The sequence below is a fragment of the Poromitra crassiceps genome (genome assembly GCF_964638095.1).
Source record: "Poromitra crassiceps genome assembly, chromosome: 12".
NCBI lineage: Eukaryota > Metazoa > Chordata > Actinopteri > Beryciformes > Melamphaidae > Poromitra > Poromitra crassiceps.
The window spans coordinates 26,732,885-26,760,436 of NC_139632.1; the positions used below are offsets into that span (position 1 = coordinate 26,732,885).

A 27,552-nucleotide genomic window follows, 5' to 3' on the forward strand; every position below is an offset into this window, starting at 1 on the left:
ATTTTCCAAACTGCTCAGCCTCCTGGAAAGATCCATAATCACCAGACTAAGTACATTGCCACTGCCCAGGCTCAATGGACTTGACAAAAAAGGGAGACCACATGTTTCAAAGCAATGTAACACAATGTTTATTTTGGCTGGTATTGCCTTTTCAGAAGGTAGAAATATTTCCTCTAGAGCAGGGGTTCCCAACCTTTTTTGTGCCAAGGACTGGTAGATACATGGGAAAAAAAAGTCGCGGACCGGTTGTCAATTCTAATGGTTTTAGTTATATATATTTACTCACCAGGTGGCGACAAAGGGTAAATAACAGCCTTTTGTGTTGTACTGTATGTAGCCTATACAGTATTTATGTTTTTGTTTTAACTACAAACATACATAAACGTAAACTTGAAACTATGTTTCAACTACCATACACAGCCTATAATAATATAGCCTATGTTTATTAAAAAAAAAAAAAAAAAAAAAAAAAAAAAACTTTTTTTTTTTTTTTTTTTTACCTCTCAAAAATCTGAGGGGGCAATTGCCCCCTCAGTTACAATGGGCATGACGCTTCTGTCCAGACATGTCATATACTGAGTCTAGAGCAGTTTTTCAAAAAGTTATTTTTATGCCTAGCGGCAGCAGGACCACATCAGTATAAGACGTATTTCCGATGTCAGTAGAATTTCAGCTCTCTGTGGTTTTCTGTCTCATAATCCTCAGCTCATGTCTCTGCAGGGGTCAGGGGGGGAGAACAGCCCCCTTTAAGGGCTGTTCTTTAAGTCAACGGGCCAGACCTTATAGAATAACACTGTGTTTATCTCTATGGGATTTAGATTGCATAGAGATAAGCACTGTGCCTATCTCTATGGGATTTAGATTGCATAGAGATGAACGGATATGGTTACGATGTAACCCATGTTTCCTGAGGAAGACTTCTCTCCCTCATGAATTCCTTTCATGATGAGATTACCTTATCCAGCGCTGCAACGCAGCTGTTGTGGATTACCACTTTAAGACACTTAATTAGCATGACCTGGGTGTGATTGTTCAGGTGTGTGGCTGGTTTGATTGAGGCTAAGGGCTCTTAGACACTTAATAAAAACCTTTTTCTAGTGGCAAATAAATAAGAAGTTACCCTGTTCTGGTAGTCAAACCACCTGGCCTAATGGACAAGGTGTCTGACAGACAAACCCACATACCTACCTGTCTGTTGTTGGAGAATTGTTTCTGATTGGCTGTTGAATGAAGTCATCTTACATAAAATTGACAAAGTAGCGTGTCTGTCTGTCTGTCTGTCTGTCTGTCTGTCTGTCCGTCCGTCCGTCTGTCTGCGATTTTGGTCACGTTTTTGGTCCCACATTGTGAGATTTGCGATGATTTTGGTCAGTAAAGATGTCACTGATGATGTCACAATGTATCTGTGATTGGCACTCGAACAATTTGTGATGTCATTGATGATGTCATAATGTCCATGACATCATCAGTGATGTCACTCGAGCAATTGTGATGTCATCAGTGAGTGATGTCATCAGTGTCATGTCATCAAAGTTGGGCAAATTGTGTGCTGCACATGCCAATAGAGCAGGCGAGACCACGCAGCAGCTGAGCTGCAGGTGAGGCCGCGCTTGGGGCTGGAACCCTAGTCTAAAACAATCTCAATAAGACTGCATGATTCTCAGTTTCTAAATTCAAAGCTACTGCAATCATTTGGACCTTGATTTATCTTACATTGTTTCATGTAGGCGAGTAGTAAGAGAATCATGGCCATTTTTCCCACGTGTTTGCATACCATCAAGGTCCAAGGTGTAAGATTCCTCCACAACAACAATACACAAACACAACACAAACACAAAGTCACACAGTTTTGGTACAACTGTTGCTCAAATATTGTTTAAATAATCAGACTGCATCCATCTTTAATGCCTACCCCACACTACAGGATTTTCAAATCCTTGAAGATTATAAAAATCTTGAGACCCCACACACTACAGGACAGAGAGAGCCGATTTTTTAACATTTCAATCTTGGGACACGCACACAATCGCGTCTGTTCAAACGCAACCCCACACACTAGAAGATTATGCAGAAGATTCACCTTGGAAGCAGGGCTCGACGTTAACTTTTAAAATGCCTATTCAGTGTGCGCACCGGGTGTAGTAGTAGTAATAATGATAATAATAATAATAATAATAATAATAATACATTTGTGTCATTTCGTTTTCTAAACAAATCTTATTTTTTGTTTTTATAATGCATTTGCACTGAAAGGATTTGTTTAACTAATATTTGCGCGGACAGCCGCGTCCATTCGGGGTGTAGGCCTACTGTGCACGGCCAGGCGAAAACCGTCTGCACAGGTGCCTTGTGGAGGGGGCGTCTGCTGATTTGACTCACTTTTCCGTGTAGGCTACATGCTTTGCAGTATAGCATTAGTTTTCCGTCCCGTTCAAAGACGCACGGGTATTTCACCTCGAGGACAATTTCCTCGTTCTATGTTTATGTGCGGGGCTGCGGGCGGACCAGATTATTTTGCGAAAAACTGTAATGGAAACGCAGCTACTACTGGCTCTCTGCTCAAGATGCAATCGCCTGTCGGGTTGTAAATATCTAACATGTTAGATATCCCCGATTCACAATCGGGAAGAGGCAGTCTTCCCGATTGTGAATCTTTGAACCCCACACACTACAGGATCTTTTGGGAAGATTATCTGCCCGACGCGCATCAAATCGGGAGCACCCCCGAGAAAATCGGGAGGGGGGAATCTTGACCATAATCTTGCAAATTATCCTGTAGTGTGGGGTAGGCATAAGTCAGTGGGCCACACCTTATAGAATAACACTGTGTTTATCTCTGTAGCCGTTTTCCCACATGCGCTTTGTACCGCTAAATGACCGGAACGTGGTCTAATGCCTTTATGTGTGAAAGTTGTTCCGGTATAAGCGCGACCCCGTCATCGCGGACATTTCACCAGTTTCGAGCCAGTCAGAAGAGCGGTATGCGCGATAACGGACACAAGTGTAGAACGGGTCCAGTCATTTCCCGCGACACCGGTCCTTCTCTCATGGGCGAGGTGTACACACGTTGCTTAATGTTCCAGCGGGCATAATCTAATCATTCGCGCACATTAAAGCAAACTGGCGAAATGATCTTGTGATAATAAGAGCGTATGTCAGCTTCATGTGTGGGCGTGCTGATTTCCCCCTCTCTCCTCTCTGCTGCCTGCTCGCTCTCTGGCCACAGTCCTTCAGTCCTCCTCCTTCAGTCACAGCCCGACAGGGACACAGATTAAGCAAATGCACGAAGCGAAATGTGGAAGTATTTTGCTTACGTTGCCGACAGCGAAGGCAAACCCGGACACATCAAACGAAGCCAGTCTGTAAAAAGTGCTTCAACGCGACGCAGGTGAACGGATAAACAAGCAAACTTATTTCACCATCAGAGTTTTGCCGACACGTCACTCCCCACCCGCTCTGCAGTGCCGCCCCGCCCCCCAACATACAGGCAATTTCGCTGCTATATTCCCACATGCGAGAGCCCAGGTGTGAAGGGAAATGTCCGATATTGACTTAATGGTAATTTTCCGGTACGCATGTGGGAAAACGGCTTATGGGATATACAGTAGACGGTATAGAGATAAGCACTGTGCCTATCTCTATGGGATTTAGATTGCATAGAGATGAACGGATGGTTATGATGTAACCCAGGTTTCCTGAGGAGAGACTTCTCTCCCTCATCAATTCCATTACCTAATCCAGTGCATCTGTTGTGGATTACCACTTTAAGACACTTAATTAGCACCATCTGGGTGTGATTGTTCAGGTGTCGCTGGTTGAACTTTTCACAGTCAAGTCAAGTTTATTTGTATAGCACATTTCATACACAGAGGCAATTCAAAGTGCTTCACATAAAATAGTTGACAGGAAAATAAAAGAATAAAAGAAGAGAATAAAATGGAAATTTTTCGTATTTTTGCTGGCATTTCACTTTTTTGTAGGCTATTATGTTTTATTTAATATATCACACATGTACATTGTCAATTGAATGCTTTATTTTACAAAGTACTTTGAACTACTTTTTCTGTATAGCTTGTAGTTTCCTAAACTACATTTCTCCCAGGGTAGCTTTGCTGTAGTTTCAACTCCTTCCATGGTGAAGTAGCTGGGAGCTTCCTAAGCTATACTTTCAAAGTAGCTTCCCCAATGCTGGTCCCAAGGCAATCTCAAGTCAGTCCCAAGTCAATCTCAAGTCAGTCCCAAGTCAGTCAGTCTTAAGGCACACATCTCAAGTCAGTCCCAAGTCAGTCAGTCTTAAGGCACACATCTCAAGTCAAGTCCATGTTCAAATGTAGAACAGCAAGTCAAGTCAGAACAAATCTAGAGTCCAGTATCAATTTAATATCTTAAAGAAAACTCAATATATCCAGGACTTTTCAATGCAATATGGTTGTTAATAGGATAAAAAAACTTGGTAAGAGCATGATCAGTTTGATTTCTATAATCAGTTTCAACTTGAATACATTCAATCATTCCATCCAAATTCAGAAAACACAAATTTAAATGCAGTCGTCTGCTGGAACAAATCTCATCACTTTCAATCCAAGTCAAGTCTCAAGTCGTCTCTTCATGCATCAGGTCAAGTCAGAGACTGACTCGAGTCCAGGTCATGTGAATTTATTCCCCGTTTCTACTGTTAAAAGGTTTACCTGGTTCTTCTCCCAGGTGTTGCTGGAGCAACAGAACTGGAAGAGACTGGGACAGACTGGAGGAACTGGACCGTGGCAGTCAGAGTCACACAGCAGCTGTTCTTAGCGGAACTTTTTATTTGTGGTGAAATTATCAAACACTGATTCATACAATTCTTACATTTTCTTCTGTCTGAAATCTCTTTCAAAGTAATTCAGTAAACGTCTCGTATTTGAAGAAGTCGTCTTGTATTTTTTTTCTGCTCATGCAGCACAGGAGGAGTCCTGCAGAGGGCGGTATGGCTCTGTAGCTCATCTGATAAATGCATTCTTTATTTAACAGGTTTTTATAAGCATCCAATAAGAAAATATACAAAAAAGATTTTTTTGTTTTTCAAAGAATATATGCAGACTTTTTTAATCTAGAAAAAGCGTTTTCTTCTCAACCACTTGCTTGGCTGAGCGACATGTAAACACAACAGACAGGAGGCTGTGGCAGAGGCCGCCGTCCACAAAAATCATCAATGTTTATTTTTTCCTCCCCCCACCGTAGCTTTCTTTTTGACAAAACATAATTTCTTACCAAACAAAATCTATTCCATCCACATTAAAGGGACTGTATACATATTTTTCCTCTCACCTGTAGTGCTATACTTATCCATCTACAGTAGATCGTGTGAGTTGCGAAGTTTTGGAGATATTGGCCATAGAGATATCTACCTTCTCAATGGAACTGGATGGCACTCGGCTTGTGGTGCTCAAAGAGCAAAAAATACATTTGAAAAACTCGACAGCATTGTCTCCTTCGAGAAATCATGACCCGGTTACTCAAGATAATCCACAGAGGTCATTGTGAGCAGTTTTATGTAAGAACTATTTTCTTTACTTTTGACCATCAGGTACCGGTACTTCTGGCAAAGCTGGCATACTTCAATTTTTCCAGACACTATACAATGGTTCAGGTCATACCTAACCTAACAAACAGAAAACAGTGTGTCATGGTTGACGGTGTCAAATCACCTTACCTAGACAACCCAGTAGGGGTCCCTCAAGGATCGATCCTTGGTCCAATATTATTCTCACTGTATATCAATGACTTGCCTGATGTATGTCCTGATTTTAATGTACAAATGTATGCTGCTGATGATGCGGTCATCTTTGTGCATGGAAAAAAGGCTGAGCAAATTACATCCTGCCTTACGAGTGCTCTAAACAAAGTCCAACACTGGTTAAATGATACCTGCCTGCTGCTAAATACAAAAAAAACTGTATGCATGATGTTCAGCAAACGCCCACTTAAACTCACAAGATCCAGTGTGTTTCTGGGGGGGGGGGGATTAGAACTAGTTTTCCAGTTCAAATACCTCGGTGTTACTCTGGACTCAAACCTTTCCTTCAAGAAACACATTAAAAAAGTGAAACAGACAATTAATTTTAACTTACAAAATTTTAGACAAATTCTGCCTTTTTTAACAGCTGAGGCTGCAAAGTCATACCTTCATTGTATGATCTTTTCCCATATTAATTATTGCTTTACAAACTGGTCGTTCGCGGGTGCCACAGTCATAAAGCCTATTGAACAGCTATTCAACAGAGCCATCAAGGTATTTGCAAGAAAACCACTGTCTTACCATCACTGTAACATTCTGGAAAAATATCACTTCTTGAGTCTTCAAGAGTGCTTGTTTTATCTACAAGTGTCTTCATGGACTAGCTCCCCCACCTGTAAAGGAATTCATACACATGAAAAGAATCACTGGACTTGGCACCAGGTCGGAAACAAGAGGTGACTGTGCAGTCCAGCTCAGACTGACCACCTTTGGCCAAAACGTCCTGTCCATAAAATGCTGCCAGATCTGGTACAGTCTCCCTGGCACTATAAGGGAAAGACCCACCCTTGCTACCTTCCGAGGACAATTGGAAAAAATGGCTGAAAGCCAACCAGACCTGTGAACACTTATAGACACACGCTGCACTTTGTAACACACACACGCATGATTACACACTCACAAGTACATACGCACACACAACATACACGCAACCTTTCACTTATCCAACATGTACATACTCCTACACATACACACTCACACAACTTTGTAAATTGTTTATGGTTTTTCTATGCACTTTTTAATGCTCTTAATGCACTTTGTTTTAATGCACTTTGTCTCCTGTGTTGTTGCTCCGTTTTTATATTCTTGTTCTTGTTGTTGTTTTATGTTGGGGACTACAGATGGAAACCTTGTGCTAAATCTGGCATTCTTTACACTTACACTCATTTTACATGTTTCGACGTGTTCATTAATTATGCTTTGTCCCTCCCAAATAAACGAATAAAGTAAAGTAAAGTACTAGCTAGAAGCGGGCAAAATAAAATAGTTCCTACATGAAACCAGGCCATGATTTCTGGAAAGAGACATTGCTGTTGAGTTTTTCAAATGTATTATTTTGCCGCTTTGAGCACCACAAGCTGAGTGGCAGACATCTATACAGCCGATATCTCCAAAACTCACCAACTAACACCAAAACGATCTAGATGGATAAATAGCACTACAACTAAGAGGAAAAATATGTAGATCAACTAATAAGGAGATGAGCTGGAAATCCCACCATGTTGTTCATCGACAAAAGATGAAGGTACAGGACTACAAGGACCAGAATGCATTGTGATCCAAACAGGAAAAAACAACAACAGCAATAACAAACAACAACAAACATCTGACTCGTCTAGACTGGTTTGACCGCAGACTGGTACCATCTTCGCTCTACAGGATGAATTCATATCACATATGAATATTATTCAGCTTTTTTTTGAAAAAACAAAAACACAACATGGCATAAAGTAAAATATAAAACTGAATTTTCGCTCACAAAAATGTCCATCTCTGTCTCTTCAGCGACTTTGTTCAACTTGAGTTCAGAGCTTCAGTTCTGCTCCCACAGGAGTCCAAGTTCTACGTCCTGCCGCTTTAGGACCCCCTCCAAATGAGATGCTACATCTCAAGGGGCTGTCCTTTCAATCAAATGCCTTCATTCTCCTCCAGCACAGTGCATATAACATATACTCTATTTGGGACGGCCTGGGAGACAGGCGAAAGGAAGAGAGGAAGAGGAGGAGAAAAGAAAAGCCAGACGTCGGGATTCACGAAGAAAATTCACCTCGACGATCCGGCACGATGTCCCGTTTTTCTGGAAACCGCCGGATCGCACAATCACTAAGAAAAATTAGCACCAGTGGAAGAAAAAGGCCATTTTTGATTGGTTTGTTTGATTTTGCGCATAGCATTCGTTTTTTTCCCCGTATGACAAAAATATGTTTTTTATTGTTACACATCGATTGGCACCCCCCCCCCCCCCCACCTCCCCTCCCGTTAGCTAATCCCTCCCCATGGCAGAAGAAGTAGGCGGGTCTCCACAGACCCCGAGCCCCCCTCCAAAACCCAATCACATAGAAAAGTTTAACAAGAATCTTTGGCAGATTTACAGAAATTAAAGGCCCTCGTCTGGATTGCTACCACTAAAGTGAGGGAGGGGGAGAAAGAGAGAGAGAGAGAGGGGGGGGGAGCGAGCAAGAGAGAGAGGGTGAGAGTGAGCGAGAGCACTGCAGCTAGTACTAAACACTGCAACAGAATGAAAAGCTGTAGGTGAATGCCGGGATCCTGCATCGTGTTTGATTGATGGCAGTTAACCCTCTATTGGCGTTGCCGTGTGGCAACAATTACTTTGTCTCAATTTTACTAAAAGGCAGTAATATAAAATCTTTTACTGTTTAGATATGAAAAGGGGGTCTTTTACTTTGAAGGACAAATAATTGATCACATCACATGACCAGGAAATCCTGTTTGCACTCCTTTTTTCATGGACTCGTGACACTGCTCTGACCCTCCAGGGCATATTCGCTGCAGCAAACCCCACCACAGAAGTGCATGGTGGGACCAAAAAAAACAACGAACAAAGAGTCAGTAAAGTCATTCCTTGCATGGTATTGCCATGGCAACACCCTATTGATCTGAATCTGTGATCGCTGCTGCTGCATCTCCTTGTTGCATTTGCATCCTTGATGTGAGCTGACTGCCTCACTCCTCACCATCTCTCTGGAAGTCTGAGTGATGGAGAGGGTTTTCTCCATGGATGTATTCAAATAAACTGGAGAGGGTATAGGACACGCCCACCCATTCATTTGAACATAAGCTGCTCATTGGCACGTGAAGCATTTTGAAGGGGGTTTTCTTCCTGGTCTTATTTCTGTGATGTGCGGCCCAAGGTCATGTGACATGTCTGCTTGCATTCATCACGAGCGAGCCCAGGCCCACCAGGTCCAGACTTATAGGGGCCACAGCCATATATATAGAGAAAACGCCTCCTGGTGGATTCTGGAGAAAAATTGGCTGATAAAAAAAAAACTTGATAGCTCAAAGAGTCGTTTTTGTCTTTGAGTGACACCCAGACATTTTCCTTGAGTTTTACATCTGCAGCTTTCCCCATGTAAGTGGATGATAATTTCTGTTTCTGGGCTGCAGGGCGTCACTGTACCGAGCTTGGCCACCATGTTCGATTCGCTTCACGGCCCAGAGCTGTTACTGGGGGCTTGGAGGAGGAGCAGCTGGAGGAAGAGGAGGTGCTATGAGGAGTAGGATATGAGGAGCAGTGCGAGCAGCAGCATGGCAGACAGCAGGGAGGCGCAGGGCAGAGCGAGGCTGCAGCCACTGGTGCTGTCGTCTGTCAGGAAGGGCTCCGGAGACTCATACACTGAGTCATCTGAGGGGCGGGGGCAGAGAGAGAGAGAGAGAGAGAGAGAGAGAGAGAGAGAGTTAATAATAAGAAAACAAATGTAATTCAACCACATCATATAAAATCAGAAACAAAATCACTTTTATGGCCACAGTAGGTAATCAGATTACATACAGTAGCCTACGAGGAATTTGACTGTTTACGTATGCAGCATAGCGGTCACATCAATAGTTAGAAGACAAAAACAATACAGAAGAGAAAATCACACAAAAAATCAAAAGAGAGAAAAAAGAAAAAGACAAAAACAGATTCAGAGAGAGGAGAGAGTGTGAAAGAGCGCAGGAGTTTGTGTGACTCTTCAGGTAAACAGTAAACAGCCAACGAATCTTCAAACAGGTGAAACACCTCCTGGTTTTTCCTTCTCTGTGACCTAGATACGCTCCATCAGTTGTCATGGCGCATGTTTACGCTGTGTGTCGTCTCCATGGCAACAGGCTGAGTGACAGACTGACAGACAGCTCGTCAGGAGGAGCAAGTAGTGATGGTGTCGTTCTGCTGGCTGCTTGTCATGTGGCTGATCTCTGGAGATTATTTGATTCTATTCTGGAGTAAATTGTGGTGTTCGGAATGGTTCACTCATTGGCTGTTCCCTATGCAGTGTTGACCATATAGTGAACGATCACCTCACTCTTCTTCAAATGGCTACATTCGCTGTTCACTAGAAATTGCAGCACATTGTGGCTATTTTATAGTGAATCAAATTAACAGTTGACAATTTGGACACTAGTAAAAAATGGCACACTATGTAGTCCACTATTTGAGTGTGTGAACGAAATCCACCCTCAGGAAAAGAGTCAAAAGAGTCAAAAGAGTGTGATCTTAAAATGTAAATAACAAACTGAGTGTGTGAAAAGTAAATATGCACATATGTTTCACAGTCACCAGCCACTCGCCTCACTTCAGATTCCTGGCTAATCCACAGCCAAGACTGAGAAACCACACTAGCCAATAACACCTTTCCTCCAGCAGAGGGAGCCACGCAACGCAAGTCGCAAGCATGCTGCAGATCTACTGAGGAAATCCTCAGTCCAGAGCTATAGAGATATTAGAGTTGCATCATCATGTACCGTATATATATATATATATATATATATATATATATATATATATATATATATATATATATATATAAATAAATAAGGTTCTGGATTAAGCAGTGCTGTAGAGTAGCAGCAGAATGGACTGTTTGTGTTTGTGATGTACTTTGAAAGGGTAAGACGTTTAAAGAATCAAATTGTATTATCAGCTTTATTTTATGCATTCACAGGTACTTCCTGGAACTATTCCCTCACACACACTATAGCTATGTGAGTCGTGTGACGATCTACATTTTGGACTTCCATGGGGGCCACTCTCTCTTTAAATCACGCTCCCTCAGTCGTCTGGCGAACCAGCTTTTATCCCGACAGGCCAATGGGATCACTCCAGGCCAATTACAAGTCTGTCTGTCTGTCGGTCGGTATGTCTGTCTGTCTGTGTATAACGCCACTTTCTGCAGTGACAAACAATTCCTGTAACACTATTACTGTGATATTTGCTATTTATTGTGACATTCTAGTTTTATAATGAACTAACCCTATTTGTCCATAAAGTCGAGCTGAAAGTCGAGCTTTTAACTATTTTAGATTAATCCCTGGTCATAGAGTGCACCTATTTAAAAATGTATGCCAAATAATTCACAAAAATCCAATTTCTTTGGATTTTTCTATCAAGATTCAACCAACTGACATGTAACGTTAACTAGCTAAGATGTTTCTGCGAGGGATAACGGCTCAAACATGTACGGTCTCACTCCCAGGACAAAATAGTCAACCCCTCCCTCATCTACCTCCGCCCCTCTGACAGCTCGAGGGGTGCGTCTGCCTGCTAACAGGGGAGGGGTAGTCCTCCACAACTGAATGGAGGCTAACGTTAACGACGCTAGCAATCCAACTCATCACTGTCAGATGCCATGTTCATTTTGGTTTGTCATGATGCACCCACTTTTCAACAGTCCAATCATCTCAAAACGTTGTGTCCTCCCTCTCTAGCAGCAGGGCCGCTGGAACTCTTTTTTAGTAGGGGCTGCTGCAAGGAAGGGAAGAAAAAAAATCCTTACGGGTGCCGCCGAGAGTCCCTTCCTACCACTGCCCCCCTAATTGAAATCTCCTTCCGGCGCCACTGCTTCATTTACCTGATTGGCTAAGTGACCAAAATGACAGAGTGAGCCATTTAGTGATTTATATGCTTTGGTGTTTACTATTTTTGGGTTTAATAAACGTTTTTACCACCACATGGCAGTTACTTGTAATGGGACTGCATTTATACAGGAAGGGTAAAGCAGCCAGGTGTGCATGCCGGATGAGGCATACAGTTTTTGACCGTGGCCATAGCGTCTGCAGGTGTAGCATTTAGCTCAAGTTTGGTTAAGCTACAGGTACCTGTGTGATTAAGATGTTTTACCTGGATACAAGAAACTGTGTAAATATGCCTGAGCAATAGAATGAGTAGCAAAAGCAAAGGTAAACGTTGTAAGTAAACGGTGGACATTGTAATTGGATTCTGTGCATTACAGTACATCGCCGATGCCATATGGCACGCGTCAATTAAGTTCACCCACATGTCATACAACAGGAACACTCTGGATTTCAAACGCTGTACCCCTCACATTAGTGAAGGAACGCGTGGTGGTTTGGGAGCAGCAGAACCGGTTTCAATCAGCAGCTCGGGCTTTGTGTTTTCTAGTGGCGCTGAAATGACGCAGCAAAATCTCTTGTGGTTTGGTCCGATCAGCACCGAATGTAGGGGAAGCGATGCCATGGTGTTACCGGGTTTCAGAACCCAACTCTGTCTCTGAATTGCCTTAATGAATAATCCATCTTGGTGTCTGTGCGCTACGATAACTGTGTGATCAGCCTGCATGCTGCCTGTAGACCGTCTAGAGTTATTTTAACAGCTGTGTGAAACAGTTAGAGCTGATGTGTTTGTTCAGCGATGAGATAACAGAGCAGCGGCCGCGGTGGGGTTTGACCCGGAGATGGTGAACGGCCTGCTGGGATACGATGTGAAAATGAGAGCGGTCCAGATGTCAACGCAGTCTGTACTCAAGGACATCAACGACCCTAAAAAGAAGGATAAGACAACACTCAGTTCGCAGCGTTTGAATTTTGCATTAGGGTCAAACTTTGACTTTATTTGGGGGGTCGGCAAAACTTCACTCAGTCCTCCGTACTTTGCAGCAGCCTGACACAGGACAGACAAAGCGAGAATGGCAGAGGCTTGCAAGGCAAGCTGCCCAACGCTTGTAGCCTATGTATGTAGAGAAAGCGAATGCATGAAGTGAAATGTGTGGAAGTAGTTTGCTTTGATGTGCGCGAATGATTAGATGATGCACTTTGAAGAAGTTGGGATCCGTGTCTGAGAGAAATAGTTGCTGGTTCGATGTTTATCCGTTCACCTGCGTCGCGTTGAAGCACTTTTTACAGACTGGCTTCGTTTGATGTGTCCGGCTTGCCTTCGGAAATCAGCAAGCTGACATACTGCTCTTATTAGGCTATCACAAGATCATTTCGCCAGTTTGCTTTAATGTGCGCGAATGATTAGATTATGCCCGCTGGAACATTAAACAACGTGTGTAGGCTACACTTCGCCCATGATTGAAGGACCGCTGTCGCGGAAAATGACTGGACCCGTTTCCACTTGCGTCCCCTTAAGAGCATACCGCTCTTCTGACTGGATCGAAACTGGTGAAATGTCGGGGACGACGGGGTCGCGCTTATACCGGCACGGCGCCTTTCCCACATGCAGGCATTACACCACGTTCCGGTCATTTTGCGGTACAAAGCGCATGTGGGAAAAGGGCTTATGACAACTACAACTTCTGAAGGAATAGTGGTAAAGTTTAGTTAGTAATTTTTTTTTTTTTTAAGAGAGAGAGAGAGAGAGAGAGAGAGAAATGTTAGTTCAAAAAGGGCCCAGATGGAGCCCTTTTTGGGCTCTTGAGGGGGAAGACGCCTAAAGGTACACACTACTCATTGATATTGTTATGATTATTACACTTAATCTAATCACTAGGCTTAGCTCCTACTGTTAGCACCCACAAATGTAAGAGTATACTATCCCTCCATGAGTGCATTTGCCATGATTGTGTGACTTACTCACTTATATGTTTGTGAGTTATCTTTCTATGTTAGGGGTAAAAGCAACTCACAATTCTTTATTTTCTTCTTGGTCTTCCCCGCTATCTTGTCTGATGGACCCCGACCACCTTGGCGTGGGGCACTGGCTTTCGACAGCTCCACAGCTTGGCGTCTGTGCTGATCAGCTCAGATTTTGCTGTGTGCTGGCTTTGTCATTCAGAAGGTGTCTGAGAATCCCATCCTGGAAAATCCAACGCTATCCAGGTCTATGAAAATGTCCACTGTGGCTTGTCGTTAGTAGTTTGCATCTCTCTGCTAACCACTAGTAGCTCAGATAGTACGTTAGCCACTCAAATGCCATCAATTACACTAATCTCCAGTGCGCGTGTATTCTCAATGTTCAGTCACACATGCGGCCAGTCGCCCCTTTCCAGTCACCTTTTGCTGGTGACAGCTCCATGTGCGCTCCAAACAATCCCAGGTGAATTATCATCCAGGCGGCTCCTTAGCTCAAAGCCGTCTGTGCCATCTTGGCTCTGGCGTTTCTCTCTCAGGTCTGCGATGCGCAGCCGTTAAATGGATAAACGTAGCCTTTAACCCCTGGATGTGTTGCTCAGTACTTTCCCTGCAGCGCTCCCTAGCACTCAACCTGCAGTACTACAACAACATAAGCAAAATCCCAATACATACTGTATGGGAAAAGATGATATTCTAAATATTAAGGAACTACTCTTAGACTGATATCATGATTATGATCTATGGCCTCAAGGTCATAGCATAACAATGGCTCTGTCCAGCAGCAGCATATATTTCAAGTCAAGCCCCTGTTTGGTCCCACATAGAGCTAGATTAGCTAACTACATCATGATACATGACCAAACATAGAGCTAGATTAGCTAACTACATCATGATACATGACCAAACATAGAGCTAGATTAGCTAACTACATCATGATACATGACCAAACATAGAGCTAGATTAGCTAACTAACTACATCATGATACATGACCAAACATAGAGCTAGATTAGCTAACTAACTACATCACGATACATGACCAAACATAGAGCTAGATTAGCTAACTACATCATGATACATGACCAAACATAGAGCTAGATTAGCTAACTACATCATGATACATGACCAAACATAGAGCTAGATTAGCTAACTACATCATGATACATGACCAAACATAGAGCTAGATTAGCTAACTACATCATGATACATGACCAAACATAGAGCTAGATTAGCTAACTAACTACATCATGATACATGACCAAACATAGAGCTAGATTAGCTAACTAACTACATCACGATACATGACCAAACATAGAGCTAGATTAGCTAACTACATCATGATACATGACCAAACATAGAGCTAGATTAGCTAACTACATCATGATACATGACCAAACATAGAGCTAGATTAGCTAACTACATCATGATACATGACCAAACATAGAGCTAGATTAGCTAACTAACTACATCATGATACATGACCAAACATAGAGCTAGATTAGCTAACTAACTACATCACGATACATGACCAAACATAGAGCTAGATTAGCTAACTACATCATGATACATGACCAAACATAGAGCTAGATTAGCTAACTAACTACATCATGATACATGACCAAACATAGAGCTAGATTAGCTAACTAACTACATCATGATACATGACCAAACATAGAGCTAGATTAGCTAACTACATCATGATACATGACCAAACAGAGCTAGATTAGCTAACTAACTACATCATGATACATGACCAAACATAGAGCTAGATTAGCTAACTAACTACATCATGATACATGACCAAACATAGAGCTAGATTAGCTAACTAACTACATCATGATACATGACCAAACGGGGCATCAGTCACGTAATGTGTTTTCTTTAATCTGATGGAAGCATTTTTCAATCAAAAGGTGAAATGACACAGATATGATGGTTTATAGTGGGACTTTCCATGCCCATTCACTTCGATAGAACTGGCCCCTATGAAAAATTCAAACGATGTGACGTGAGTGATGTCTTATCCTTCTTTTTAGGGTCCTTGGTTCTCATACCTTCCATCCTCCACAGGCTCTGAGCAAACAGCTCGGAAACTAAACGAAGCATTCTGAGGCGGAGCAGTTTCCCCAGACGCTCTTCAGCTTTCATCACATCGGGAGATATTTAATATTTGTCCTTCATCTTAGCTGTTTTTGCAAAGTCAATCTTCTGAAACAAACTGTCTAAATATTGGGAGTTCCTCCAGTAAAGAAAAGAGCAGCAGTTTAAGTCCAGCATATGTCGAGCATATGTGGAATTTGATAATTTCCTTTACAGCACTTAAAGTACTAACTGAGTTAAGCACAAATCCATTGAAATTTTCAAATTGGTCAACGTATGATAACGTATGATAGAGCACGTTTTTCTTAACATACTTTTTTAGTCATTATTAAAAAAATATATAAAATTAGTAACCCTATAGAATAGACGATGACTAAATGATGAAACAAAAATATTTTATAAGTATATATATATATAAGTTATATTATATCAAATGCGAAGTTGGTACCATTGGATTCAATAGGACTTCAATTTCAATATGTGCAGTGATCTAGTGTAAATATGACATTTAGCATGTCAACAAAATTTTAAAGCTACTTTTGTGACGACTCCACCCCTCCCCCTTAAAGAAAATCAACTTTGGTCACACATTCAACAAATACTGTACAACTTAATTTATCATGACTTGAAGTCTTGGCCTGGACGCCAGCTGGCTACACCAGAAACCTTGAAATACCGGCTGTCGATCCCAGACTCTAGTCCATGTCAGACCGATAGACGATGGGTTCCAGAGTGGCAGCAGGTAAACACCTGAACGCAGCTCTGAGGGTCAGAGGTGAAGAGGTCAGACTGCTCTCTGCTCTTCATCACCGTCGTTTCCACCACGGCTAAAGAGGTTCAGAGCTCCACTTCCTGCATCCAGAGTGTTTTACTGTGTGTGCGTGTGTGTGTGTGTGTGTGTGTGTGTGTGTGTGTGTGTGCGCGCACATGCGTGTGCGTGCGTGTATGAGAAAGAGAGCAGAGACAGAGAGGGAATGGAGTCTCTCTGCTATAAATCCTGTAATCCAGGCGGGTGACGGTCCTGACCTCCAGGTGTGTCTGTGGTTTGTTTAGTTGCCCCAGGTCAGCCTGAGGTCAGAGATCATGGGAGGGGGAGGAGGTTTCTAATGGGAGTGCAGTTTTCTGTTTCAGAGAGAGTTGTTCTTTTGTAACCATGAGTAAAACCTGAAGCTAACGCTTGGTTCACACCAAAAGCATCTCAGAAGCAGCGCGTCATGGAAGCATTGAGCAGCGTCGAGCACGGAGCCTTGCCATTCACACCAGAAGCACTGTTTTGCTCCATGCCTCGCTCTGTTTTGCCCTGCGCCACAACTTGTGACTTCATGCCTGTCTGCTCAAAATATACCAGACACCGAAACTAGGCAACGCGCTCCGGCCAGTCTGATCGCTCTTCCCTGTTAACAAGGATGCCAAAATTAAACTGCCTCTGCACGGCATTGCTTCCCCGTAGGATACGCGTCTGGTGTGTTCAGCTGCTAAACTGAAGCATTATCTAACCTTTTCATGTGGCCAACAAGCTGAAAAACAGTTCTTGCTGTTGGAGCAGAATGCTTTACCAGAGGAGGAACCTGGTCTGAACTGGATTCTGTCAGAAACATGGAGGCTGAGCTTCACAGGTCAGACTGCATGCCCAGGACCGGCCAACAGGAGCAAAATAATTTATGTAGTGGCCACAATTTACTGTAACATTACTGTTACATGCGCACAATATGCAATTCCTTGGTTGGTTAGAATGAGCCCTTGATTTCCTCTTTATGTTCGCACAAATTGCCAAAAGGTTTTCCTCGAAATAGTGATATGGTGCTTTATATAGCCTAATACAGTACATGCGCTTTTCACCTGCTTATACAGAGCCAGTGTGCATATTGGCGATTACGTTTAAATGTGGCTGTGCTGTCCTCGGTAGAGATAGAGATGGACAGGGGAGAGAGAGAGAGAGAGAGAGAGAGAGAGAGAGAGACTCACTGGTGGGCTTGACGTAGACTTTGAGCTTCAGACAGGGTTTCCCAGCCAGGCTCGGGTGTGGAGACGCTGCAGGAGAGAGAGAGAGGGGGGGGGGGGGGGGGGGTGAAGGAGAGAAAGAGGGAGAGAGATGAAGAGGGAAGAGAGAGAGACTCAGTTATTGACCTCGCTGCTCTAGTTTGTTAGAACACCTTTAAGTTCACTCAGCAGGGTTTCAGTGCGTACAGATGATCTGACGTCAGATCAGTGTGTACAGGTGATCTGACTTCAGATCAGTGTGTGCAGGTGATCTGACTTCAGATCAGTGTGTACAGGTGATCTGACGTCAGATCAGTGTGTACAGGTGATCTGACTTCAGATCAGTGTGTACAGGTGATGTGACGTCAGATCAGTGTGTACAGGTGATGTGACTTCAGATCAGTGTGTACAGGTGATGTGACTTCAGATCAGTGTGTACAGGTGATCTGACTTCAGATCAGTGTGTACAGGTGATCTGACTTCAGATCAGTGTGTACAGGTGATCTGAATTCAGATCAGTGTGTACAGGTGATCTGACTTCAGATCAGTGTGTGCAGGTGATGTGACTTCAAATCAGTGTGTACAGGTGATCTGACTTCAGATCAGTGTGTACAGGTGAGCTGACTTCAGATCAGTGTGTACAGGTGATGTGACTTCAGATCAGTGCGTGCAGGTCATGTGACGTCAGATCAGTGTGTACAGGTGATGTGACTTCAGATCAGTGTGTACAGGTGATCTGACTTCAGATCAGTGTGTACAGGTGATGTGACTTCAGATCAGTGCGTGCAGGTCATGTGACGTCAGATCAGTGTGTACAGGTGATCTGACTTCAGATCAGTGTGTGCAGGTGATGTGACTTCAGATCAGTGTGTACAGGTGATCTGACTTCAGATCAGTGTGTACAGGTGATCTGACTTCAGATCAGTGTGTACAGGTGATCTGACTTCAGATCAGTGCGTGCAGGTGATGTGACGTCAGATCAGTGTGTACAGGTGATGTGATTTCAAATCAGTGTGTCTGTGTTCCTGCCATGTGGACAGTAAGCCATGCACATACCGGTGCCTTTCAGTTATTTGCTGCATTTTTCATGGTTTCATTATGTTGTCTTACCAGCAGCACTCTATTTGTCTCATTCTTATTATCATGTTCCTCATGAGGATGGAATCTAATTTAATTTAATGTAATTTTTCTACTCTAATGCTTCAGTCCTCTTATGGTCAATTCAGCCCATTTGTCAGAAAACCCATCTGCTGTTACAGTAATGATAGAAAGAAAAAAACAAACCCGATCGGCTTCATTTGAGCGAGGAGAAACTGGTCTCTCTCCTCTTCTACGATGGATTTCTCCCTATGTGAACGGTTTTCCATCAAGAAGAAAAACAACACTACTGACTGCACGTCAGTACAGCACGGTCTCACAGCAGTTTGAGAAATAGTCACGAAAATGGAATCGATAGATTTGTGTATGATTTTTCAAAACAAATTGTGAAATGAAATAAACACCCCTCGAAACTGCCGATTTACGTGTTGTGGAGAAAAAACATGCCCCCACAACGAGATGAATTATGTTCGAATTTTAAAACGCAAAATTCTATGCAAATAAAACAACTTTTGTTACCTTATGGTTAGGCAACTAAAACAACCACCCCGACCACAACGCCCTTACTGGCCACCATTTTATGTCATTGTCACACTACAGTACTTGCTGTTTATAGCCCCCGACTCCCGACTGACAGGAAAGGGGTGGGGGGTGTTGCAGGCATGAAAGATTCCCAATTGAAATACATTAGTTTGAAAGTGATGTCAATTTCAATAACGAAGACTACTTCTGCAGCCAACGCCCAGTTCAGGTTATATCACACATTCATTGCTATGCAGTGCACTCCCCCTTTCATTCAGGTTGTATAACTCCATTAATTACAATACACGCCCCTTTTCATTCATGATCTCTCCCTGTCCATTCACAGTCTCCCACGCTTCCCCTCTCTTTTCCGATATCCAATCAGCTCAAGCCATTTGTTTCCCTCGCTCTCTGCTGAGCCAATCACCTAAAGCGGGTAGTATATTAGATTCCATGTTTTTACTATGTTACTCACGTGCTGTCACCCACAGTTGCTGATCGTCATCGCTGAAGCAATTGTTTTGCCCCACCTCCTCCCCTGACCACCACCAAGATCATGACACCTGAAGAATTCCCTATGGGGGATTTTCTATCCTATTCATCGGTGACGCCCTCCTCTCACATCTCAGGAAGAGCGTCATTATATCAAGGAGTCATATGCCAACATTTATTTGTTTATTGTATCATTAAAGCTTATTGAACCTTTCTACTTTCTACTAATCTCTCATTATTGAAATCGTGTCTAAGCATACGAATCTATAGATTACAATTTTGTGACTATTTCTCGAACTGCTGTGAGGCGTGTTGGTCAGTACTGTCGCAGCTGTGTGACAGAGTGACAGTGTTTCAGGGGACTTTCCAGTTCCACAGTGTCATTAAGTGTCATTTAAAACAAACAGCCTCGCTCTCTGCTTGAAGACAAATTACTCACAATTTGGCCAATTTTTCCCAGCCTGGAGGACAAATTATGTCTAGACAGAAAGACACAAACGCACAAATGCGTACGCACGAGGACACACGCGCGCACGCACGCACGCACGCACGCACACACACACACACACACACACACACACACACACACACACACACACACACACACACACACACACACACACACACACACACACACACAACACAACAAAAATAGCTTTCTGTGTTACATTTCAGGTGTTCAGTGGATGCTGATGGGTTTAGTTCTCCAAGGGTTCTCTGGTTTAGGTCGTGGTTCTACACAGAACCATAATGACTCCAGGAACCCTCTGATACAACATAATGGTAAATCGTAATGAAGAGATCAGCATGGTTCTTAAAAAGTTCTGTTTTATGGTTCGGAGCATTTTATGTTCCTATGGGATCCCTATTTGCCTGTGGCCCCCTCAAGGTTTCTTCCAAGTTTTCCTACGAAGGTTTTGATTGGGAGTTTTTCCTTGTGTGCATTAGGGTCTGAGGCTGTAGGGTGCCGGGTTAGTCTGTAGAATAGCTACAGTAGATTGTTTGTCTTGTTAAAATCTGCTCTTGCCTACCTTGTGTTTTTCACTATGATTGTCCTTTATACATTTTGTTATTGATTGTGTTTAGCTAGATCTAGCTAGACACATTCTCTGTACAGTCCTCTGAGACATGCTTGTGATAACGAGCAATATATAAATAATCTAACTTTAAATGTTCATTACGGCACTAAGAAGGTTCTATGTTCAAGTTCATTTGCAGAGGACTTTGACACAGACACTTTGCTACTTTGATCATTTTTACTCTGTAGTGTACATTGTGTTTCTCTTTAGATATTATTATTATTATTATTAGTTTTCTTTTATTTCTATATTGTGTTCTTTAATAGCACCAAGAGCGGAGAGCAAAGGAAGAATTTCATTACATTTAAAACTTTTTTAAATGTGCACAATAAATAAACTTGAACTAGTGCGTGTGTGTGTGGTGTGTGGTGGGAGGGGGGCGGTAAATAGGTTGAAATTGCCTCATTAAAGCACATGGACATTAGGACTGCTTTCGACCCAGCCACCACCCCCTGCTGCTAATAACAGCTTTTAGAGTTTTTTGTCCAAAACCCAGTAATGACCACAAGGACGACGCACGCACGCACGCACGCACGCACGCACGCACACACACACACACACACACACACACACACACACACACACACACACACACACACACACACACACACACACACACACACACACACACACACACAATCGGTTGAGAGACTCGGTGGTTGAGCACCGCGGGACAAACAGAGACAGGACCTCTGACCTCTGCATTAACTCTGATCTGAACCGGAGCGTTAAGCCACACCTTCATCAGGTCATGTGACCACATCACTTCTGCTTCACTCTGAAAGCCTTGATGATCATATTCAATGAGTATGTTGGAGTGGGAAGGCTTCTCTCTCTCTGGATGCAAACAGCCGGTGGCATGGAGATGAGGGACGCTGCTTCATCAAAGCTCCGCTGCGCGCCGCTCCCACTAATGCGATGCGCCGCACACGCCAACGCCATGCGCCGTGCATGCTAACAGGGGGAAACCGCCCTTCAAAGCCAAGAGAGAAACCAAACGCCGGCCTGACAGGCCGTGATCACAGCGGGGGGGGGGGGGGTTGTGTGTGTGAGAGAGAGAGTGTTTGTGGACGGTGGGAGCTCAGAAATTCATTTCTGTTTGCATAATTCCCATCTGAAGATCTGTCGGAGTGCACAAGGTAATTTCAACACGGCCAAGGTCAAACCAGGCCAGACCCTCGAGGAATTAGACTGCAGCAATTCAGAGCCGTGTTCCCAGGCCATGTGACCCAACAACCAGCCAATTAAATAACAGGATTTTTGAGTGTAAAGAGGCCAGGAGTTCAGAACCAAAACAAGTAACGTGAGGAACCAAAGAGCACTATGTGTATGCTTTAGGGTTGGGTGATATGTTAAAATTTTCCAACTGCCCAGCATCAGCTCATCAAGCAGCATTTGTGGATATATTCGTGCATGATGTAAAATAATAATAATAATAATAATAATAATTTATTTTTATTATATAATAATAACAGCAATAATAATAACAACAACAATAATAATTATTATTATTATTATTATTATAACAAAATTAAATAAAGCTGACGTGTGGAGCAGGACATATTCTATTGGAAAAACTGAAACAATCAGATGTTCCCATCGACGCATCCAGTTAGGAATCGGTGTAATAGAGTCTGCAACCCAAACCCCAACCCACACCTAAAACTGTAGGCTATCTGTAGGCTATACCACAAATGTAGGATAAGCAGATCCAGGATCTGTCCCTTGATCTGGTTTGGCTTAACCAGATAATTGCCATCTAGCTAAATTCTAGTTAAGTCATACCACGAATGTAGTTCTCAACTCGTTTACTGGATCCAGGTTTTTCTAATCAAGTTGAGAGCGCATGCACATGAAAATGCCCGTGCACAGGAGCTCGTGCCCGCAAAAGAGGCGTGGTTTTTAACAACTAGCCAATCACAACGCAATATGGACTGCTCCAGCTTTTACAATGCAAGACACGCCTATTTCCTCATTCATTCAAAGCGCAAATCGTGAAGCTTTACTACCGTAAAATACCAATTATTAGCCCGGGCGTTAATTGACAAAATATGTAGCCAGACCCCGCGTCAATATGAGACCTGCGGCAGTTTGGGACCTGCTTTAATTATTTTTGTACAAAAATATTGCTCAGCAAAGATTGTAAATAGTATGAAATTGTTTATTTAAACCATTTATTTTAATGAGTTGGCTACAGCACCCCACACGATTGCTTGTCTATGGGGAGAGCCGCGCCTCCCTCTCAGCGCAGCAGAGCACATTGCATGCCAGTTCTGGCCTGTACATGAAATCAAATAAAATTTGAGCTGAACTGTGACCTACCGGTATTTACCACTAAACTTTCTCCGCTGAAGGTGAGAGAACATGATCATCATGTGAGCAGATTATTTGTTGCATGCGCTGCCTCCTCCGCTGGCTGCATGCCTGCCTCCTCCGCTGTTCATCACTCATGGAGCACCCTCTTCAGTAGCGCACATGTGAAAGTGCGGTGAAATACCAATTAGAAGCGGACTTCTATGCCCGCTGGCAGGGAAATATACCATAGGCACATTTCTCAAAATAATTATTACACCAGAGATGTCGGTTTTTGTGTATAAAAATCTTCAGGAAATGCCTACACAATTTTCAGAATCATCAGATGTTGAGGGAAAACGAATTTTGATCAGCAAGTTTCGTGCATGTGTTTTTTTCCCTCGTTGTTCCCGTTTCCTCGTTGTTCGTATTCTTCATCCGATTTTTCTTCTTCGTTGTGTTTGGGAGATGCATTCAACAGGATGTCGCAAAGGTAAAAAGAAAACATTGAAAAAACTAACCGGGCGTCAAATTGGGACCTGCTTTTATGTACAAAATATGTATCCAGACCCCGCTTATATATGGGACCCGCGGCAATTTGGAAGTCGGCTTCTAATTGGTATTTTACGGTATGTATGTCAGAATCAAAATCCACGTTGGATTTTATTAGTCTGTTCCCGAATGAAAAGTTACCATTTTTATTTATTTTTTTCTTTGAAGAGCGGTTTCTGCCTCCACGTATTATACAGCAGCTCAATTCACCCTCTCAATAAACTCAATAAAACCTGCATGTCTTTTTTGCGAGTGGAAGTAATGTGTAATCTATCTCAGTCTAAATTTCCAAAATCCGTAGGCGTATTTAGACCATTTAGGCTCAATGAATAATAATGATCTCATAATGTGTTTGGTCGCACTATAAAAAAATAATGATAATAAAATTAAAAAAGGTTGCTGAACTGATCGACACGGTACGTGCGGGCATATATTTCATTTATATATATATTTATTTATTTTTTATGGTCACATATAGGCTATTGGAAGCAGAGTCGCATATCTCCATATTTCATACAAGGACTATGCTGGAAATATGAAGTACAATCACATCATACAAGCCAAAAGCAACACAGTTGCAGCTGCAAAATGCAGGAGTAGCCTAGATAGGAATCATCTGTGTGCAGTTGATCCCATGTTAAATTGCTTAGATGTAGTAGGCTATTCTGGCATGTATGACCATGTCCAAACCAACGTCAGCAGGTTAGCCATAGAGCATAAGTTGCTATGGTGATCTATCTCGGTAAGAAGTTAACTAGCGTTGTGCTACGGCAAACCTAAGTTTAAACCTGAAGTTACCTCGCTAAGCCACTAATCTTGCTTCGTGGAATAGGCCTCTGGTATTGGCAGGTGTTTACAGATGAAGTAGACATAGTACTTACAGGTGTAGTAGTCATAGTACTTACAGATGTAGTAGTACTCTAGGGACTTACAGATGTAGTAGTACTTGTGTATTTACAGATGTCGAAGTACTCTAGGTACTTACAGATGTAGTAGTACTCGTGTCCGGGTCTGAACTCGAAGCCCAGGCTGAAGGGGGTGAAGAGCTGGAACTTCTCGCTGAACTTGAGGGGTCCATTGGGGCTCTGTGGGCGGTTGCACTCCCAGCGTTTGAAGCCCTTGCTGCGGTGGTCACAGGACGTGAAGCCATCGTAGTTGACCATGAACAGGATGTAGTGCTCCATGCGCTCCACCTGCACAGCGCCGCCCCCTGCCTCGTAGTGAGGGCAGTAGATGTCCAGGTAGTCATTGATGGCCACCTCCACCGTGTACTCCCCCCGCAAGAACCTGATGAGGAGGAGAGACACTGTCAATAGAACACCAGGCTTTTGTTTAAAAAAAAATCAAATTTTAATTGAAAGTCAGGACGCTACTTCTTTCCCATCTTCCTGAGTGGACCCGAATGGGAAAAAAACATCGCTATTCGACACACTTTCATCACTAGGCCTATTTCTCATGCCTCCTTCCCCAAAATGAATCATGAATAGCTCCTCAACCATAAGGTGAAAGCTGTGAAAATGTCAATAGGACATCATAGTGCAATTAAGTGCATTTAAGCTGTATTGTATACTTAAGGTAATCAGAACATGCTGTTTACATGGCAGTATTGTATTGCCTTAATCGGGTTAATATTGTAGTCCAGGTAAACGTGTTTAATGAATAACTCATGAACGTGATGAGGAGGTCCTGGACCTCCAGGCCGACCTGGTCAGCCGCCCGCAGCGCACCACACACACACACACACACACACACACACACACACGGAAGACATTGATCAAGACTGCTGTCAAACTACAGGGAGAGAGGGGGCAAGAGACTACCAGCCCTTCAGGGTTCAATTAATCAGACTAACATGTTTATCAGAGCTTTGTACGTGTTTACAACAGAGAGATTAAGAGTCCGAGGTAGAGAGACAGCTGCTCTGATTTACTGTCTGTCTCTCTCTCTTTCCTTTTCTGTCTGTGTGTGTGTGTGTGTGTGTGTGTGTGTGTGTGTGTGTGTGTGTGTGTGTGTGTGTGTGTGTGTGTGTGTGTGTGTGTGTGTGTGTGTGTGTGTGTATGTGTGTACATGTCTGTCCCTCTCTCTGTGGAAGAGTGCAAAAGCATATGGGGCCCTATCGTCATCAAGTGCTATCTGGTTTTTGCGCTTGCGCCCCGGTTTTACGCGCTGTAACGCCTTGTCTATGCTATGATAGAAAGGCATCCCTGTTTCTATTTTCCAGTCAACCAAAGAACCCGAATTGCATTAATTAAAAGCTGCAAATCACAGATGTTTTTAACAGCTACAGTATATGATGCGATGGTTGTTGTGAGATGTCCAAATTATGCATGGAGAGAATTACAGCATGCATCGCGCAAATTGTATTAAAGAGAATGCAAGACGGGAATCTGATTGGTTTGATTGATGTAATGCCCAGGCATTGCCAGGCCACACCTGTGAATAATGCAGGTGGTCAAGACCGCCCAAATCCCATTTGCGCCACACGCAGGTGGCATTTTGCGGGGCACGGAGAATAGCAGATGACTTGGCATGCCTCCAATTTGCACCTGCGCAAAAGCACTAAATTACCGCTTTTGCCAAGATAAGGCCCATGGTGCCTTAAAAATATTTTATGGTGTATTGTAGAGAATGACCGGAATCTCTCATTTTGAGCTAAATTATGTTTTTGTTTTTAATTTTTATTATTATTTATTTTTCAAATTTATTTTATTTTTCTGCTTTTTGAAGTGTCATTGTGTTTATACAACTGTTTTGAAAATTGAAAAAATAAAAAACAACTGTCTCTCATACCTTTTTTAACATCAAAATTACTGCTTGTATGCAGGTTTTTCAAACACAGGTCATGTGTTAAATGCTAAAAATAATAATACTTTATATATAATAATAAAAACTTTGAAACCTTGTATGTATCAAAATACTTGTGATGTTAAGATTACTCTCTGGAGAGAAACTGTGGCTGTAAAGCATTACTCAAAATTAATACAGTATTAAGGTTAACGTAGTCTCTCCCTAGACTCAAATATTACGTTGAATCGCTGCGCTCTGCATACTACATAAGTGAGTCTGTGCCAGTGAACAGCCACTGCTGGTTTTGAAGGCGGGTTGAAATTGAATGAGTGACAGGTCGTAGCACCGATGAGAGCGCAAATGGGCTGCGCCTCCCGTGTTGTCTGATCGCAAAGTCGTTACTGATTGGAGAGGACTGAAGCCATCACTGGCATGACCAGAGAGAGCTCTGCAGCATGCAGTAACGTAAGAACGCTCATGGGTCTGGCGTCGAGACTAAGGTTAACGTTACAATATGGATTTTATTTTGAAAGCCCTAAAGCGGAAGACCTACTTTTACATTCTGGCTGACTTGACACCTGACGCTCGCGCACTAAATGTTTGGAAACTTGTCTCATCCTAGGAGAGACGCATTTTTTTCTGTTGGCATATTTCGTCATTTGTGTTCCATTGAACACAATATAACAACAATTAGCCGTTAACACATTGAGTGCCAGCCATTTTTTCATCCTGTAGGTAAGTTGTGCCAGGGTTTTTTTTGAGGATTCTGGCTCATTTTACAAGAGCCGAGGATTATTTTCTGTTAAGAATTCATGAACACCAATCATCTAAAAATAACTAATAGAATGTGTGCTTTCTCTGTCTAAAAGAGTTAGTTTGCAGAGTTAGTAGTTATGTAGATATTAGCCGTTGAGTACAGCATGGTTTCAGCGTCTGGAAATTTATTCAGAGATAAATGGCTTTTTGTGAAATTCGACAGAACAGTCACTTTAACCATTCATTTTTGGCATCAGTAAGACCGTCAGACATTCTAAACAATAGTTTTGAACAGTAATTTCCTC

At 42.7% G+C, this 27,552-nt stretch overlaps 1 protein-coding gene across 1 annotated transcript in view; it reads right to left on the reverse strand.

The window, feature by feature from the left end:
• Positions 1–9,285: 9,285 nt before the first annotated feature.
• The window catches only part of LOC310786122 (ephrin-A2-like), a gene marked incomplete at both ends in the record, with an annotated part of 153,514 nt that continues 135,247 nt past the window's right edge, over positions 9,286–27,552 (reverse strand). Inside the window, 3 exons of the mRNA XM_083647299.1 lie at positions 9,286–9,422; positions 17,655–17,720; positions 24,690–24,991. Of these exons, the coding sequence (XP_083503425.1) occupies positions 9,286–9,422; positions 17,655–17,720; positions 24,690–24,991 (505 nt within the window). The remainder of the gene's footprint in view (positions 9,423–17,654; positions 17,721–24,689; positions 24,992–27,552) is intronic.